A 19854-nucleotide genomic window follows, 5' to 3' on the forward strand; every position below is an offset into this window, starting at 1 on the left:
ACCCAGATTCAGTGAGGCAGATGATTACATAATGGCTTGAATTCAGGGACGTGGGTGGTGGTAACTTGGTGGGTGGTTGACAGAGGAACATAGAGAGAAAGATAGGTATTCTAGGCAGATAGGAAAGCAGATGTACAAGTGCACGTACCAGAAAGCATGTCGTACCTGGGGAATAAGAAATAGTTCAGAGTGATTAGAGTAAAGGGCACTTGAGGGAGAATAAGCGTGAGGAGGTTGAAGAAGGAGGCGGAACCAGATCAGGAAGTGGCATGAGTGCCTTCCTAAGAAGTTTCAAATGTTACCCATAGGAACTAGGTCACTGAGAAATTTTGATTAGGGCACGTACATGATATGATTTGTGTATTTGAATGTCACTTTGGGAGACCATGAGAAGGGGTGAGATGGAAATCAGGAAGACCCTTGAGAAAGTTATTGCAAAATACCAGGTATAAGAAGATGAGACCTTGGGCTTCCCTGGTGGCGCAGTGGTTGAGAGTCCGCCTGCCGATGCAGGGGACACAGGTTCGTGCCCCGGTCCAGGAAGATCCCACACGCTGCGGAGCGGCTGGGCCCGTGAGCCATGGCTGCTGAGCGTCCGGAGCCTGTGCTCCACAACGGGAGAGGCCACAGCAAGTGAGAGGCCTGCGTATCGCAAAAAAAAAAAAAAAATGAGACCTCAATGGAACAATGGCATAGGGAGCAGAGAAGAGAAAAAGGACTCCAGAAATATTTATGAGGCAAGATGAATAGGATATGGCAATTGAAGGAAGAATATGGAGTGAATCCCAAGTTTCCAACTTTGGCAACTGAGTAGATACAGGGGACTGAGTTTTATGAGAAAAGTGCTCATTTAAGCTTTGGATCAATTGACTTTGAGATGCCTGTATGACAGTCAATAGAAGTGTGGGGTAGACAAGTTGGATATACAAATCTGAATCCTAGGAGAGAGGACTGGATTAAAGATACAAATACAAAATTCATTAACAAACATGTGGTGGTAAGAAGCCATAGATCCCAGAAGCATGTAGAATGGTAGAATAGAGGCTGGGAATGACCAAAAGGGAAGAACAACATTTAATGATGAGAAGAGAGAGAGAAGGTGCTTCCCTGGTGGCGCAGTGGTTAAGAACCGCTTGCCAATGCAGGGGACACGGGTTCAATCCCTGGTCTGGTAAGATCCTACATGCTGCAGAGCAACTAAGCCCGCGCACCACAACTAGTGAGCCTGTGCTCTAGAACCCGTGAGCCACAACTACATGAGCCTGCATACTGCAAGTACTGAAGCCCACGCGCCTAGAGCCAGTGCTCCACAACAAGAGAAGCCACTGCAATGAGAAGCCCGCGCACCGCAATGAAGAGTAGCCCCACTAGAGAAAGCCCCCACGCAGCAACGAAGACCAAACACAGCCAAAAATAAATAGATAAAATAAATAAATTTATTTTTTAAAAAAGAGAGAGAAAGAGAAAGCCGTATAGGAAACTTTAAAAGGAGAACTATAAAGACAGGAGGAAAACTAGGAGGGGTGGTGCCCCATAAATCAAGGGAGAAAAGAATTTCTAAGGTATTCGGAAAAGTGCTTGTGGGATTTGACAACCCATCACTGGTGACCATGCTGAGAGCAGTTTTAGAGGAGCTAATAACCCAATTGCTATGGATTGAGTAAACCTCAGTCAAGTGAGTGCATGCCTGTATGTGAGATGATGGGTGAGGGGGAGTTGCAGGAAGTTAGATTTCTTTCATCGAAAGTGATCTACCAAGAGGGAAATGTGTGGGCTTAAAGAGTGTGTGAGGGGAAGGCTCATAATAGTTGTGCTGAGAAAGAAAATCTTCTTTGAATGCCACTTCCTGCCAAGTTTCTGCTCAATATTTTTCTCACTTTCATGCTAAACTTCGGAAAAAATCCCTTTACCTTTTCATTCTCTCTTCTCCTTCACTCCTTAAGACCACTTTCACTGTAATCCGACATTTGTCTCTATATAACAATGACTTTCAAAAAAATTACCCTTGACTTTTGTGTTCCACCTAATGTACATTGTGTCATTCAATATTATTTGTTCAGAAGAATGAATATGCTTGCTATTCTTAACAATGTACTCTGTGATTTTGTTTAAATTATTTAATTCTGATTTCCAGTAGTGAAATGAGACTATAAACTCTATTTTCTTCCAATCTCAGTGGAATGTTGGGAGGAGTTGATAAAGTGAGGGTGTGAGGTACATGGAACATCTATGAAGTAAACAGCTATAATTATATTTCCCTAGTAGGATTGTTTCAGGGATTAAATGAGATAATGTAAAAACAACAACATTCTTAATAAATATTCTTAATAAATATCTGGTATATGTTAGCAAATTCATTTTTTATTGAAGTATAGTTGAGTTACAATGTTGTGTTAATTACTGCTGTACAACAAAGTGGCTCATTTATACACATATATACATACATTCTTTTTCCTATTTTTTTCCATTATGGTTATCACAGGATATTGAATATAGTTCCTTGTGTGTATACCGTAGGACCTTGTTGTTTGATAGCAAATGCTTAATAAATTCTTAATAATTACCTGGCATATGATAGCAAATGGTAATGACTGTATTTTAGTTTGAAAATTAGCAAACTAAAATTTAGCAAGTGAAAAAAGAAGGTCCAATTGTTTGGGGGTGCTTAGGTAGAAAAATATTTGGTGTTTATGAAATGATATGTCTGCAAATTGCTTCAAAATAATCTCCTGTGTTGGGGGTGAGGAACAGGAACTGACCAGCTATTGAAGCTGGTCATTCATTATTCTAATTTTGTATACATCTGAAGTTTTCATAGTAAAAAGTTATGATTGTTTATCTGCATGCAACTATATTGACGCAATACACTGGTATATACAGTAGATGAAATGTAATGAACTTAGTTTGCAACCCATCAAATGGATTTTTGAGGTTTAGACACCTTACACCCCACTCCACTCCCCAAAGTAAGGGAGTAACGCAAGGAAGATTTAATTTGAAATGGAGATAATTATTTGGATTTACGGCTTTCATATCATAAGTGGGCGTCATTTCAATAAACAGTCTTTTTCTGTTCCAGCTAACCAACTTTAATCACTAGAAACAAACTACAAGTCCCAGGATGCACTGCACGATTAACGTAAACTCGAGGACCTCGGGTCTTCGAACTGGTTACCCTCGCCTGACTTGAATGGGAATTTTCGTCAATCCCGGCGAAAATTGACGTCTGTGACTTAGAGCAGATTTTGGAGTATTTGTACGCCTGTGTCGGTCGAGCGTGCATTTCGGAAGGGACAGCGTGGTATCTTTCTGATTAGGCGCGGCCCCGGGCAGCCTCACCCCCTTCTGGGGCTTCCGTGCGGCGGGAGGGCTCTGTTAGTTCGCCTCCAAGATGGCGACGCTGTTGGCGGTAAATTCGGGTAGGTACGGGCCGGGCCAGAAGTCAAGCTGTGGGGCAGGGTGCTGGTCCGTTCTTCAGGCAGAGACGCGGGCAGTGAGGTTCCTCGGAGTCCAAGTCCGCACTTGTGCATAGTTCCCGCTTCTCCCTAGCTCTGGGCCTAGAGTTCCGCCCCTCCCCAGTTTGAATGGCGGGCGTCGGCGCTGCGGCTCTAGCCCTAGAGTTGGGGCTTAAGGATCGAGGTACGGAGGCTTGGTCCCCTGGAACCGGGCGTGCAGTTCTCGCAGCCCAGGGCCGAGTCTGGTCCCTTACATTCCCCACCCCATTATGTGTCTGCGGTCCGAATTCCTGCGGGATTTGCAGTTCTCTGGCAATGAGGCCGGGAGACCTGAGATATTTTTCAGCCACGAGCGCAGGCTGAAAACTCGCACCTCAAAATGGACACTGGGGCCCTTCTTGGAGGTTGGGTGGGTGGGTGGGTCCTACAGGAAGAGAGGTCCCTTGATTATGAAGTCTGTAATCCGGAAGGTGGCCCAGGAGTGCCGTGATTCCCAGCTCTGCGTGTGTGGCCCGCCCCTGGATGCTCCTGTACCTTTGGAGCAGTAGATCTTCGGGGAGGGGCAGAATCTAGAAGGGAGTAAAGAAACTCTGGAAGATTTGGGTTGGGTCCTCTGGGCAATTCTCAATCAGGGGCGGACCCCCCCCCCCATCGGGGCGTTTGAAAGAGTGGGTGCATTTTGACTGTCACAATTCCTGGGATGCACCGCTGGCTCTTAGTGGGCGGGCCAAGGATGCCAAAAGTGCTGCAGCGGTCGGAGCGGGCCTGAAAATGAAGAATTTCCTGCTCAGAATGCCTTGATTGAGCCGTACTAAACTTCATGGGCGGTTAAGAGCACGTCTGTGTGGTAAATGCTTGTAGAGGATCTCACTCAAGAGGAGTCTTTTCTGGGCGCCTTTTCTTTCCGTCCTTATACAGTCTTTTTGTTGCTGGTTTATTCTTTTCACACGACTGATATTCTTGAAAACTTGTCTAAACCTGACTTTAGCAAATCAAACCATTTCGGAAACACTACGATAAATTGTTGTATAATAATGCATGATTATGTTTATCGAGTACCTCCTTTTTCGCAGCCACTGGACTAAGCGTTGTACTTTCATCTTATTTAGTCCCCTTTATACAACTCTGGGGTAGCTGCTATTAAACACCCCATTTTACAGGTTAGGAAATAGAGTGTTAGAGTGGTTAAGTAACTTCTCCCAGGTTATACAGCTAATGATTCTAAGCCAGTCTTTGATACTTAAATGTCTACATGCTCCTACTTAAGCAAAACCTAATTCATTTCATTACATAATATTTCCATACATCTGAATGTTAGTAGTGAAATTACTTCCTTAGTACTGCTGTCCTGCCCTCCCACACAGATGTAAACTTAAAACAAGACTTGGGTGTTATATGTGTGGTTATATACTTTTCTTTAGTATGTACTCGTCTTAAGTTACTATCATTAAACATAAATCATTGAAGGAAAAGGAGTTGCCAACAGTTGCAAAGAATATACATTGTATAACAAGGCCTTGTGGCAGGAGTGTTTAATTGGCAACATAGAAAGGAAACATTTTAAAGAGCCCAGTCAGGAGAATATTTTTTTTAAAAAAGTAAATGTCCAGCGAAGCAACCCAAATGCCCATTGATGAATGAATGGGTAAACAATGTGGTCTATAGATATATAATGGAATGTTATTTAGCTTTAAGAAGGAAATCCTGTCCTATGCTCAGCATGAATGAACTTTGAAGACATTCTGCTAAGTGAAGTAAGCTAGTAACAAAAAGACAAATACTGTATGATTCTACTTGTATGAGGGGTTGGAAGTAATAGAAACAAAAATGTTGGTTGCCAGAGGTTGGTGGGAGGGGGAAATGGGGAGTTGTTTAACGGGTACAAAATTTCAGTTTTGCAAGATGAAAGAGTTCTGGAGATATGTTGTACAACAATGTGAAAGCCCTTAATGCTACTGAACTGCACACTTCAAAATGTTTTTAAGATGGCAAATTCTATGTTATGTGCTTTTTACCATAATTCAAAAAAAAAAATTAAACATCTCAGAGTTGTAGAAGGGGAAAAAAGTAGAGGTAGAGTTTGAAGGCCTATGCCTGAGTTTCAGCGGCATGATTTACTAGTATTGTGACCTGTATCAGCCCTGCTGAGTAGACCTACAGGCTTGTGAGTAAAGCAACCATTAACACTGACAATCCTTGGATGGCTGTCTGGTCACCCCTGTCCTGTTCATAGCATTGTCTATTTCAGACCTTTTCCACGCTCCTCAAATCTTTAAGCTCCAACTGATCCCTCAGTCTCCTAGTCACAGAGAAAATAGAAGCCAACAGGCATGAACTCTTTTTTTCACCCTTGAACCTACAAGCCTAGATATATCTGCATTCTTTCGAGTCAGTTTCCCTGTGTCTTCCTGTCTAAGGTAAATCCTGCCCTTTACACTCTTCTCCCCATTATTCCCTCCTCTCTCTTTTATTCCTTTTCTTTCCACTAATTGCCCAAATCTTTATCTTGATCTCATGCCTCATTCCAGTTACCGTCCTCTTGCTCCTCTTCACAGTCAAACCTTTCAAAGATTCATCAGTGTTCAGACTCTGTTGCCGTACCTTCTCCTCCTCTACCCACTCTAGTCTGTTCCCATCCTCCTAACAGCTCTCAACATTTACATGCTTTTCTGTTTCACTAAGTCCACCAGACATTTGAAATCTATCTCACTTGATCTTTTAGGGTAAAGACCCAAATCCTTAACATGGGCAGGTAAGCCCTGCATGGTATGGCAGTTGCCTCCCTTGCTGATCCCTTCTTGGTACTCTCGCTCTCTTGGCATTTTCAGGGATTTGAGAGTGCAGCATTTCCTCTTGCCTTGGGAACCCACATGCTGTCTTCTTTTCCTGCAGTGTACGTCCACCACCTCCCACTCCTACTTTTATCCTTCACATTTCAGCCTAATTATCACTTGCTCAGTGGATCCTTCCCTTCCCTGATCTCCCTGGCTAGGTCACATTCCCCTATTATGTGATCGTTGCCCTGGGTACTTCACCTTCATAGCACATACCATAATGGATATTGCCCTTACATATGACTATATGGTAAATGTGCTTCCTCACTACACTGTGAGCTTACCTATACCTAGTACATGATGAATGAGTGAATAAATGTGACTTGCTGGAAGTATTCCTAAAATTTAGGAAAATAAATGTATTCCTCAAACAAGCAAATGACTTATGTTAAAAATACATATTTAGTAATTTGGAAAAATTATAGCCTCCTTTCATCTGTAATCAATAACGGAGATATTTACCAAAATTAGTCAAACCAAAGACAAAATGAATATAATTCTTTGTTGCACCTACCTTCTGTGATGTGTTGATGTTAATGACGGACTCAGGAGGCTGGTATCTGTGGGTTTTTTTTTTTTTTTTTTTTTTTTTTTTGGCCATACGCGGCCCTCTCACTGTTGTGGCCTCTCCCGTTGCGGAGCACAGGCTCCGGACACGCAGGCTCAGCGGCCATAGCTCACGGGCCCAGCCGCTCCGCGGCATGTGGGATCTTCCCAGAGCAGGGCACTAACCCGTGTCCCCTGCATCGGCAGGCGGACTGTCAACCACTGCGCCACCAGGGAAGCCCTATGTGGGGTTTTTTAGTGTAGATTTTTGATCTGTTATTGGATGCCTCCCCACAAATGGGGGGAAGTGGAATTCTCTCTAGAATTCACTGAGTTTATTGAAACTAAGTGTGTATAGTGCAAAGAAAGTTATTCTTCAGGGGTTCTATTGAGTATTACTTTTACAGACAGTTTACTTTTGTTAGCTTTTTGTCAGGTTTTAAAAATACCTGTGGTAAGGCAAGTTTCACATTTGCCTACAAGTCATTTTTGATAACTTTCCTTCATCCCCTGTGCCAATCAGTTACCAGTTCTGACTCTACCAACAGACCTTGCCTTTCTATTTTACTGCCCTCATCCTGGTTAAGGTTCCATCACCTCATGAGTAGCTTATCTACCCAACAACCTTGGGTCCTGACACTTCATATTCTAGTTAGTCCATTGGTCACACCATTGTCCAAATTCACTTTGTCATCTACTACTTGAAACATTCCCATTTACTAACAGGAAAAATTCCATCTTGGCCAGGAATACAAGGCTCAAACCTACTCTGTCCTTTGCAGCTGGAAAGAGCCAAGAAAATTATCTCTAGGGAAGTCAGTTAGTCACCATCCAACTAGCACCTCACAGGCAGTCACCAGGATCCAGAGTCAGGTCCTCATTTTGGCAGGCCTGGAACTGGATGTTTGTTAGTGTATCCACAGTTGAGTAGATTCCAGTAATTGATGTTCTCTGATCACATTGGGAAAAGACAGATATATAAACCAGTATGTCAATTAATTGATCTTTAGTGGGAAGTACATCTGCATGGGTACTCATTTCATCAGCACATTTTTAATTCTAGAAATTTGTATGATGAGCTATATTTTTCATTAGAAGATTGGCAAGTTTAGGATCAAACAGGAGAAGCAAAGCAGGGAGTTGGATGGTTGCTCTCTATGTAAGGTCTAGACATGGTGATTCCCATTCCTCCACATCCCCGCACCAAAGACCTGATGCAAAACTTCCTGCTCTGCCCTTCAGATTAGGTTAGAGTCTTCCTTTTATATGTTCGCATAGCACTCTGTACTTCTCCATTAGACTAGTAGTTCTGTTTTTTTTTTTTTTTTTTTGCGGTATGCGGGCCTCTCACTGTTGTGGCCTCTCCCGTTGCGGAGCACAGGCTCCGGATGCGCAGGCCCAGCGGCCATGGCTCACGGGCCCAGCCGCTCCGCGGCATATGGGATCCTCCCAGACCGGGGCACGAACCCGTATCCCCTGCATCGGCAGGCGGACTCTCAACCACTGCGCCACCAGGGAGGCCCTGTTTTTTTTTTTTTAATTTAATTTTTATTTTTGGCTGTGTTGGGTCTTCGTTGCTGTGCGTGGGCTTTCTCTAGTTGCGGCGAGTGGGGGCTACTCTTCGTTGCAGTGCGCGGGCTTCTCATTGCGGTGGCTTCTCTAGCTGCAGAGCACGGGCTCTAGGCACACAGGCTTCAGTAGTTGTGGCGCACGGGCTTCAGTAGTTGTGGCTCGCGGGCTCCAGAGCGCAGGTTCAGCAGTTGTGGCACATGGGCTTAGTTGCTCCGTGGCATGTGGGATCTTCCTGGACCAGGGCTCGAACCCTTGTCCCCTGCATTGGCAGGTGGATTCTTAACCACTGTGCCACCAGGGAAGCCCTGGTAGTTGTGCTTTGAATCCTGCATTTAATGCCTGTCTTTCTTGTCAATCTATAAGTTTTCTGAGGCCTGGGATCCCGTCTGTCTTGCTTGCTCTGTAGTCCCTGGCACATGCATGGCCCTCAGTAAATGTTTGTTGAGTGAATGGCTGATCCAGCTTGACTGGTTTAGTCTGTCCTCTCCCTGCACATCCTTTTTTTTTTTTTTTTTTTTTTTTTGCTGTACGCGGGCCTCTCACTGTTGCGGCCTCTCCCACTGCGGAGCACAGGCTCCGGACGCGCAGGCTCAGTGGCCATGGCTCACGGGCCAAGCCGCTCCGCGGCATGCGGGATCCTCCCGGACCGGGGCACGAACCCGTGTCCCCTGCACCGGCAGGCGGACTCTCAACCACTGCGCCACCAGGGAAGCCCCCTGCACATCCTTTTAAAAAAATTTTTTTGCCCAGTAAATTGCCTTCTTCTGACAACATTGTTCATAAGATTGTAATGCATTTAGTTAGGTTATCTTGCATGTCATTCTGACTGTTCTGGTGACTTCAGTGGGATTTGTGTTTTCTCAGATGGCAGTTAAACATGTTTGCAGACCACCCTTTACGGTTTAAGCTATAGTTAATTCATCTGTTGAGTTGAGTGAGTGGTTTTGATTAGTTTCTCTTTCAGAGTCTTTATAAACACAGGGGTGCCATATCTGATTGTTTGCAAACAGAAACTTTGGGCTTCCAGGTCGTGTTTTTCAAACTATGCTTAGTAGCAAAGCTCTCTAAGTATTACTTATTATTGTTATTACCTTTACAACGCAAAATGTGATCCTTTTTATAAGAGTTTACAAAAGAATTCCATACTTCTATGTTGTTTTTTAATAGCTAGTGTCCCAGCCAAAATAAAAACTTATTTTTTCAGCTTCCAAGTTTTACAGAATTTGATTTTTCCCCCCATTCTTGCTTTTCCTCTGGATGATAGGGAGGGAAGGAAAGGCAGTTACATTTATTGAGTGACTGTGATATGCCAGACACTATATTGTATATTTTACCTAGTTTATCTCATTTAATTCATTCAACCCTATGAAGCAGGAGATGTCCCTATTTTATATAAAAGGAAACTGAAGTTCAAAGAGGTTATTTTCTCACTCCATGTCACGTGAGTAATATTAAGTGACAAAACCAGGTTCAGCTGATATTCCAATTTAAAGTCAGGATTTACTTTATATTAAGTTAGGTAAAATGACATTTATATTATTGCTTGTGAATTCTAATATTCTTTTATATTAATGTTTGGTTTGTATATATAACTCCGTATATTTAAAAGTAGCTGTGAGCATGGCTAAAATGTATAGACGATAACCTTACCTTATTTTCCAAATATATGTTTTATTTGATGCTGATTTTTATTTTTTTTCTCTAAGCTGCTAGTCTGTGGGGTCCTTACAAAGACATTTGGCAGACTGTGGGAAATGCTCTTTGGAGAAGACAGCCTGAAGCTGTTCACCTTCTTGACATGATTTTGAAGAAACACAAACCTGACTTCATCTCATTGTTCAGAAACCCAGTAGGAAATTTTCTTTTTTTTGCTTCTTGCATTTGCTTTTTCCTTTAAAGATTGAAGGAGCAAGTAAATTCTTAATGCATGTAAATGAAATGTTACTTGTTCTAGTCCATTGATTCAAGTTTTTTCTAAAAATGGAAGTTTCCTGGGAGCAATTATTATCTTTTTTCTCTTCTCCATAGAAGTTAATATTGTATTTATTTCTAGCTAGGAGATATCTTAATAGTATTTGAATACAATTTAGAAAGTTCCGTATATTTCAGAAATATGAGCCTCCTTGGAATTTCTGACTTATAGTTAATCTGTCTAAGCTTACTTAGTAAGATTCATTATTTTATTTATTCCCAGGTACACTTCAACATTTTAGCTCTTCCTAATGCTATGTAAGTTGTGTTAGCAGTTAATTCTTACATATTGTTAATCACTGCATCTTGACGTACTTTTCAACCAGGGGTAGTGTACTTCAGTGGCAGGGATTCATACTTGGAAGCTCCTTTCCCTGCTGCTTGACAATTTTTTTTTATAGACCAGCAAGACCATCTAAGAACTATTTAAGAGCCCTAGCCTGGGAGCCAGTTGAGCTGAGTTCCAGTCTTGGCTCTACCACTAAAGAGTTGTATGACCACAGGCAAGTCACCTGACTTATCTGGGCATCAGTTTTTCCATTCTATTAATAGAGGAGTTGAATTAAATGACTGTATGGCCTTTTTCAAGGTGTAAATACCTAAGATTTTATGATCTATCAAGTAATTCTATACTATATGTTATTTGTTAAATATTTGCACTAAGGAAGCCTTTTTGCAAATAAGACTACATTTTAAAATAACATACTAATAAGCTATCATTAGCCCTACTAATTAATTCTATAATTCTTGTCGATTTGCTATTTCCCACTTGAAGATTTATTGTTTTTATATTTATTAAAGACATAATTGGAAAGTTTCTTAGACATTTGAAAAATAGTATGCTATTTTGTGTGATTTCTCAACATTTTGTAGTTCAGAGTTTAGCAGAAGCAGTTATTGAGAAGGTAATAACAGTATAAAAAGTTGAAAGTGATGTAAAATGTTACCTCATAAAGGTCTAACTATATCTGATAGTTAGACCTTTATCTGATAAGAAATGCTCCTGTTTGTCACTTTACCAGACTGCCTTGTGAATAAACTTCTCTAGGTAACAATTTACCTTGTCTCCATGTGCTATTGTCATTACATGATCCTATTTATTTATTTTTATTGTTGTAGCCAAAAAATGTTCAACAACACGAGAAGGTTCAGAAAGCCAGTACAGAGGGAGTTGCTATCCAGGGTCAACAGGGAACCCGACTTCTTCCTGAACAGCTCATTAAAGAAGCCTTTATCCTCAGTGACCTTTTTGGTATTGGAGAATTGGCAGCTGTTGAGCTTCTCCTTGCTGGTAGGTTGACATTTAACTGAACCTATGCTAAGGTAGTACATAAATGTAAAATTATTCACTTGTAATTTAAAATATTATATCATTTAGATTCCAAAATAGTTTCTAAAGATGTAGTTTATTTGATATTCACAGTCTTTCCTTTTGTTTATCTTTTTTTTTTTGTGGTACGCGGGCCTCTCACTGTTGTGGCCTCTCCTGTTGCGGAGCACAGGCTCTGGACGCGCAGGCTCTGCAGCCATGGCTCACGGGCCCAGCCGCTCCGCGGCATGTGGGATCCTCCCGGACCGGGGCACGAACCCGTGCCCCCTGCATCGGCAGGCTGACTCTCAACTACTGCGCCACCAGGGAAGCCCTTAACTGTTTTAAGATAGACTTTTTCATGGTAATTGACTAGCAAAGAATGACTGCATCTCAGAAGTTTTGTAGCACAAAGCATTTATTGTTATATAATGAGTAAGAAGGTAACGTCACTGCTTTTTTGGAGTTTCTTTTTGAGGGGGTGATTCAGCTAATGAATAAAGAATAAGATAATTTCGATAATACTGAGTTCTAGGAAGAAAATAAAACAAGGCAGTGGGATATAGAGACATGGTGGGTGATAGGGGGCACCTGTAAGTAGGGTACTTAGGGAAGGCCTCTCTGAGATTGGGGCATTTGATCTGCGACCTGTATGATGACAAGATATCAGAGTTGTTGGGGAAGGGTGTTCCAGGGAGAATAGACAGCTCAAGGTGCGAACAAAGGCCTGCTGAAGGCTACAAAGACCACTGTGGCTGGAACATCAGGAACTAGGGAGAATGAAGGAAGACGAGGACAGAGCAGGAGTCGGATCATAGTCTTGCCGACCGTGAGGATTATTTGGATTTTATTCTAATTACAGTGGGAGGTTGTTGGCAGGGGCTTTAAGCAGGAGTTGCAGAATCCAGAATAACTGAAATTATTTCTCTGGCTGCTGTAGAGAGAAAAGATTGAAATTTCCATAAAATAAACAGTTCATTTTAATTATAGCAAGGGAACCATGTGAAGAAGCCAGGTGGGCATTTTAATTGAAAGAAAGTCTAATACGTCTGAAGATAGCATGTGGCTGCCAGAATCCTTTTTGACCTAAGGCTGCATTAAAAGAAATATGATATTGAGAATGACTAAGGTCGTTTTCCCATTCTGTGATGCAGATGTTAACTAGACATGCTTGAATTTTGAGTTTAACTCAAAATTTCATTTAACAGTTATTTTTTCTGTGCATATTATGGGCCAGGCACTGTGTTAAGACTCCAGGGATATAAAGATGAATAAAACTTCAACTAGTGTAAAGGAGCTCAGGGTCTAGTAATTGAGAAAGACATGGAAACCAATAACTATGCCACCATTAAGTGCACTAATGCAAGGTTTAGGGATTGTCCAGAGGGGAGGCATTTAAATTGACCTCAGGTTGTACAGGGAAGTCCACAAAGATAACGAGGCTTACGGTAGTTGTTGAAAAATGAGTAGGCATATGTCAGATGTAGTAAGTGTGCAGTCAGGAGGACAGAGGGCATCTAGACAGAAGAAATCGCCTGTAAGAGGTGTGAGGCAGTGAGATGAATTTGGGGAACAGAAGGGAGTAGAGTGTAAGAGCGATTGGGCCAAGGGGCGAGAAAAACCATAGGAAATGAAACTGAAACTATAGGCAAAATAGTCCAGAAAAGAGAAAGTAGAACTTGTTCAAAGGAGAGCAGTTAAAAAGGGCGAGTAAGGCTTCCCTGGTGGCGCGGTGGTTGAGAGTCCGCCTGCCGATGCAGGGGACACGGGTTCGTGCCCCGGTCCGGGAAGATCCCACATGCCGCGGAGCGGCTGGGCCCGTGAGCCATGGCTGCTGAGCCTGCGCGTCCGGAGCCTGTGCTCCGCAACGGGAGAGGCCACAACAGTGAGGGCGAGTAAAAGCTGAAACATAAGAAAATGTTATTTAATTTACTAGGGGAAGAAACATACAAATATTTGAAAGACTTCTTGTGAAAGAGAGAAAACAATGGGTAGATGTTTGAAGTAGGGACTCTTAAGACCCTTTAAACCCTGAGGTTCTGCGATTTCTGTGAACTGAACATTGGTATAGTGATTTTTGTCTCAGCCTAAACACATACGTGTTTATTTACTAAATTATTTCTCAACTTCCTTTCCTAGGAGAGCACCAGCAGCCACATTTTCCTGGCCTCACCAGAGGCTTAGTAGCTGTTCTCTTATACTGGGATGGAAAGCGATGCATTGCAAATTCCCTGAAAGCCTTGATACAGTCTCGACGAGGAAAGACATGGACCCTCGAACTCAGGTCTGTTTGCATGCTAGGATTTCAAGGGGTTAATTAGAAATTGCTTGAAGAATTATAATTTTAGAAACAAAAATTCTCTTTAGTAGGTATAATTTAAGTGTATAACCTAAGCTGAGTAATAAATAACTCCTTTATTCTGCCAAGAATGACACAACAGTTTAAACCTGCTTTATTTTGTTTACAAATGAAATGTAATTCAGTTATTTATGGTTAGAAGTTTATTGAAACACAATGATCTAAAAAGAATGGCAAGAGCTAGGTTATAACTCATCTTCGTTGTTTCCAGTAACACAACATTGTCATCAAGAGTGTTTGCTATATCCATGTGATGAGAAAGTATAAACATTACTGTTTATTATAACTTTATTGATTATTTTCATTACAGTCCAGAGCTGGTTTCCATGACAACACGGTTTACTGATGAGCTGATGGAGCAAGGATTGACTTACAAAGTTCTTACTCTTGTGTCACAGATTGATGTTAACAATGAGTTTGAGAAACTACAGCGTGAGAGAGGTTTGGGCAGTGAAAAACATCGAAAAGAGGCAAGGGTTCAATGACATCAATTCATGGGTTGTCTGTGTCACATCTTGGAGGCAGAAAAGTCATGTCACTTAGAACATTCTTCTAATACAGGCATGGGAAAATTAACAATGCCTAGGAAAGTGTGTAGGCAGTTGTGTCCATGAAATTGACTTGCACTTGTTTCAGCCTCTTTCTAGTCACTATATGCCATGCTAGCACTTTTTCTGGAATGAGCCCTTTAAGAAATTTCTTTTTTTTTTAAATTTATTTTTGGCTGTGTTGGGTCTTTATTGCTGCGCGCGGGCTTCCTCTAGTTGCAGCGAGCGGGGGCTACTCTTTGTTGCGGTGTGTGGGCTTCTCATTGTGGTGGCTTCTCTTGTTGCAAAGCACGGGCTCTAGGTGCGTGGGCTTCCGTAGTTGTGGCACGTGGGCTCAGTAGTTATGGCTCGTGGGCTCTAGAGCACAGGCTCAATAGTTGTGACGCACGGGCTTAGTTGCGCCACGGCATGTGGGATCATCCCAGACCAGGGCTTGAACCCGTGTCCCCTGCATTGGCAGGCTGATTCTTAACCACTGCACCACCAAGGAAGCCCCGTGGACTTTAAGAAATTGATTGTCCTATAGAGGAGGTTGGGACTTAAGATTGAGGAATTAACAGTAGGGTTTGTTCAGAATTGCAGAGGTGAGATTTTAGGGTCACTTACGGATTCAGATACATTTATATGGTTCGTCTTTATGATAGATAGTTTACATTTTGGAATAAGATCAGGCTTCAGTGTAATTTATTTATATCGATAATCATTCATCTTTATTTCTAGGTTTCTGATCTCATCAAGGAGTGCAGGCAGTCTCTGGCAGAAAGCCTTTTTGCGTGGGCTTGCCAATCACCTTTAGGCAAAGATGACACTCTGCTCCTTATTGGACATTTGGAAAGAGTGACTGTTGAGGCTAATGGCTCATTGGATGCAGTGAATCTGGCTCTTCTTATGGCACTTCTGTACTGCTTTGATATCAGTTTTATAGAACAAAGCACAGAGGAACGTGATGGTATTGGATTTTGTACCTATTAATACATTTATTTCAAAAATCAGATTTAATTGTGGAGATAACATTTAAGAAGGATGATTTTTTAACAACTAAGATAAAAATAGTATATTTTATTCCTTTGTGTGTAATTCATTCATATTTGAATACTTAGATATAAGATCACATTTTTAAAGTAATTGCAGCCTCGTTAGATATTTCTGTTATCTTTTGAGGTTTTGGAATGGGAAAGTACTAAGGAATTTGCAATATATGTTTGTTGAGTTAGGCATGCCTAATTTACTTGCTTGTTTTTTTTTTTTTTTAATTAATTAATTTATTTGGTTGTGCCAGGTCTTAGTTGCGGCAGGTGGGCTCCTTAGTTGCGGCATGTGGACTCCTTAGTTGTGGCAGGTGGGCTGCTTAGTTGTGGCTCACCCATTCCTTAGTTGCGGCATGCAAACTCTTAGTTGCGGCATGCATGTGGGATCTAGGTCCCTGGCCAAGGATCGAACCTGGGCCCCCCGCATTGGGAGCTCAGAGTCTTAACCACTGCGCAACCAGGGAAGTCCCCCTACTTGCTTGTTTCTTTACTATTCACATTTTAAACCTTTCATTCTAAGGGAGGATAACTATAATTTTTAGTAATATATTATCTTTGACTTTTTTTTTCTGTGAAGTAGATAAAATTCCTCTTGGTAACCTTGTAAACAGTTACTGCTTAGAACCGAGGATCTCAAAAATGATTCCCACAAAGGAAGCTTATTGCCATTTAATGTCATAAATATTTATAATTATTCCAGCAGTTGTCCGCTGTCCGCTTTTGATTGTATCATCCCCGTCTCCTTTCGTTAGGTATGTGAGGGGACCAGACATTTCCCATTCCTCTTTGGTGATCATCCTTAGCCATTACAAAAGGCTTATTTAAAATGCAACTACTCCTTACCTCCAATCAAATTGTCACATAGTACATTATGTGTCACATAACAAGCAGTACCTGTGCTTCTCATATAGGAATGCTGCCAGTTAATGCATTGGTCAGATTTCCTGTATTGAATGAAATGAATCACAGAATTAAGTAGATGTAGTCTGTTTTTATGATAGTATACTTATTACTTCAAACATTAATTATAATTAGTCATAATTTTTTGATGGGAATACTCTGACTTTCTAATTCTTAGACATTATTCCTGTATACTCTAAGTAAAAATTTCTCTACTTTGGTATAGTTGTCTATTTTTGTTTTCAGATATGATTCATCAACTTCCACTGTTGACAGAGAGACAATACATTGCAACAATTCACTCTCGTCTTCAAGACTCACAGCCTTGGAAACTGCCGGGGCTGCAAGCCACTGTGAGACTTGCCTGGGCACTGGCGTTGAGGGGGATATCTCAGCTCCCTGATGTGACAGGTAAACTGATTGTAGGTCATTTTGTTATGAGGAAATGACATATCAACGTTTAACGCATTTCAGAAAAGGTGTTATCTTTTTCTTTTTTTTATTTGGCTGTGCCGTGTAAGGAAAAGGTGTTATCTTTGACATGTATAAGCATGAGCCTAGGAAGATACCTAGAGTTGTGGTAAATGAAATTTTGTATTGTGAAATATGGACCTTTTCCTTTTTTCTTGTCTCCCAAAAGAAATTATTTGAAAAATTTTTTCCCTTTCTTGCAGCCAGTGACAATTCTCTTTTAGCTTCTTTTTTTCCTTAAGAGTTTTAAATTTGAAATGACAGTATAACAATATTTTTTTTACATTTTTCTTTTTGGTTTTGTTTACAGACAGACGAATTTTTCTCACATTGTGTCAGATTAAAAGCTACTATTATTTTAAAATATAGTATATTAAGTGATATTTGGTTCAATCAATAATGGATGTGGAATCTGACTTCTAACAATCTGTTACCCACTATAGCATATCCTCTTCTGCTGTTTATGTTCATGTAATTATCATACTAATAGTGGTTTACTCTAACAGGATGAGAACTATGCTTTTGTTGTAATTTGAAGCCCCCAAAATTGTCACTTCTGTAGGTTTTTACGGTAAATCTGGAAAGGTTTTATTAAAGTTTACAGTCCATGTCAAAGTCTCCTAGTCTTAGAGTGTCAGCAGATTCCAGTATCTTATCAGTTGTATGATTCCAGAACATTTTGTTCTCTAGTCTCATGCTGTTCCCAAGTGGGCTGTGGAAAGATTTTTTTTTTTTTAATTTTTGAAATTTATTTATTTTTCTACAGCAGGTCCTTATTAGTTATCTATTTTATACATATTAGTGTATATATGTCAATCCACATCTCCCAATTCATCCCCCCCCCAACCAGTTTCCCCTTTTGGTGTCCATACGTTTGTTCTCTACATCTGTCTCTATTTCTGCCCTGAAAACCGGTTCATCTGTACCATTTTTCTAGGTTCCACATATATGCGTTAATATACGATATTTGTTTTCCTCTTTCTGTCTTACTTCCCTTGTATGACAGTCTCTAGATCCATCCACATCTCTACAAATGACCCAGTTTGTTCCTTTTTATGGCTGAGTAATACTCCATTGTATATATGTACCACATCTTCTTTATCCATTCGTCTGTCGATGGGCATTTAGGTTGCTTCCATGACCTGGCTATTGTAAATAGTGCTGTAAATAGTGCTGCAGTGAACATTGGGGTGCATGTGTCTTTTCAAATTGCAGTTTTCTCTGGGTATATGCCTGAAAGTGGGATTGCTGGGTCATATGGTAATTCTGTTTTTAGTTTGCTAAGGAACCTCCATACTGTTCTCCACAGTGGCTGTATCAATTTGCATTCCCACCAACAGTGCAAGAGGTTCCCTTTTCTCCACACCCTCTCCAGCATTTGTTGTTTGTAGCTTTTCTGATAAGCCCATTCTAAATGGTGTGAGGTGGTGCCTCATTGTAGTTTTGATTTGCACTTCTCTAATAATTAGTGATGTTGAGCAGCTTTTCATGTGCTTCTTGGCCATCTGTATGTCTTCTTTGGAGAAATGTCTATTTAGGTCTTCTGCCGATTTTTAGATTGGGTTGTTTGTTTTTTTAATATTGAGCTGCATGAGCTGTTTATATATTTTGGAGATTAATCCTTTGTCCGTTGATCATTTCCAAATATTTTCTCCCATTCTGAGGGTTGTCTTTTCGTCTTGTTTGTAGCCTCCTTTGCTTTGCAAAAGCTTTTAAGTTTCATTAGGTCCCATTTGTTTATTTTTGTTTTTATTTCCATTACTCTAGGAGGTGGGTCAAAAAGGATCTTGCTGTGATTTATGTCATAGAGTGTTCTGCCTGTGTTTTCCTCTAAGAGTTTGATAGTGTCTGGTCTTACATTTAGGTCTCTAATCCATTTTGAGTTTATTTTTGTGTATGGTATTAGGGAGTGTTCTAATTTCATTCTTTTACATGTAGCTGTCCAGTTTTCCCAGCACCACTTATTGAAGAGACTGTCTTTTCTCCATTGTATATCTTTGCCTCCTTTGTAATAGATTAGTTGATCATAGGGGCATGGGTTTCTCTCTGGGCTTTCTATCCTGTTCCATTGATCTATATTTCTGTTTTTGTGCCAGTACCATATTGTCTTGACTACTGTAGCTTTGTAGTATAGTCTGAAGTCAGGGAGTCTGATTCCTCCAGCTCCGTTTTTTTCCCTCAAGACTGCTCGTGGAAAGCTTTTTTTGTGTTACAAGTTTTTCTTTGCCCAAGTATTTTTTTTTAATAAATAAATTTATTTCTTTATTTATTTTTGCGTGCATTGGGTTTTTGTTGCTGCACACGGGCTTTCTCTAGTTTTGGGGAGTGGGGGCTACTCTTTGCTGTGGTGTGCAGGCTCTCATTGCAGTGGCTTCTCTTGTGGAGCATGGGCTCTAGGCGCATGGGCTTCAGTAATTGTGGCATGTGGGCTCAGTAGTTGTGGTGCACAGGCTTAGTTGCTCCACGGCATGTGGGATCTTCCTGGACCAGGGCTCGAACCCATGTCCCCTGCATTGGCAGGTGGATTCTTAACCACTGAGCCACCAGGTATTTTTTATATTAAAGCTGGTAGATGGCAAATTAGACATTTACAGTCATGTACAAATTCTGTTTCTCAACTATACCTCTTATTCATTTACAAGTCTTATTTCAGTACTTCTCTGGCATAAAATTACTGTATACTTTTAAGTAGCTGTGTGATAGTTAATCAAATTCATATACTGTAAATTACTGTACCATTGGCCTAATCTTGAGAGGCACAGTAGAAAATACTATATACTTCACCTACATAAGAATAGGATTCCAGGCCTAGTTTCAAGTCCTAGATCTTTGGCTACTTAATCTCTTTAGTTTTACATGCT

The 19854-nt window shown here is 41.0% G+C and overlaps 1 protein-coding gene across 1 annotated transcript in view; it reads left to right on the top strand.

Moving 5' to 3' along the window:
• Positions 1-3336: 3336 nt before the first annotated feature.
• The window catches only part of NUP205 (nucleoporin 205), an 81992-nt gene continuing 65474 nt past the window's right edge, over positions 3337-19854 (top strand). The window contains exons 1-7 of the mRNA XM_082631758.1: positions 3337-3419; positions 10114-10256; positions 11498-11669; positions 13827-13971; positions 14357-14516; positions 15315-15543; positions 16769-16933. Of these exons, the coding sequence (XP_082487884.1) occupies positions 3392-3419; positions 10114-10256; positions 11498-11669; positions 13827-13971; positions 14357-14516; positions 15315-15543; positions 16769-16933 (1042 nt within the window). The 5' untranslated portion in view covers positions 3337-3391. The remainder of the gene's footprint in view (positions 3420-10113; positions 10257-11497; positions 11670-13826; positions 13972-14356; positions 14517-15314; positions 15544-16768; positions 16934-19854) is intronic.

This window comes from Mesoplodon mirus (genome assembly GCF_964341445.2).
Source record: "Mesoplodon mirus genome assembly, chromosome: 9".
Taxonomy (NCBI): Eukaryota; Metazoa; Chordata; class Mammalia; order Artiodactyla; family Ziphiidae; genus Mesoplodon; species Mesoplodon mirus.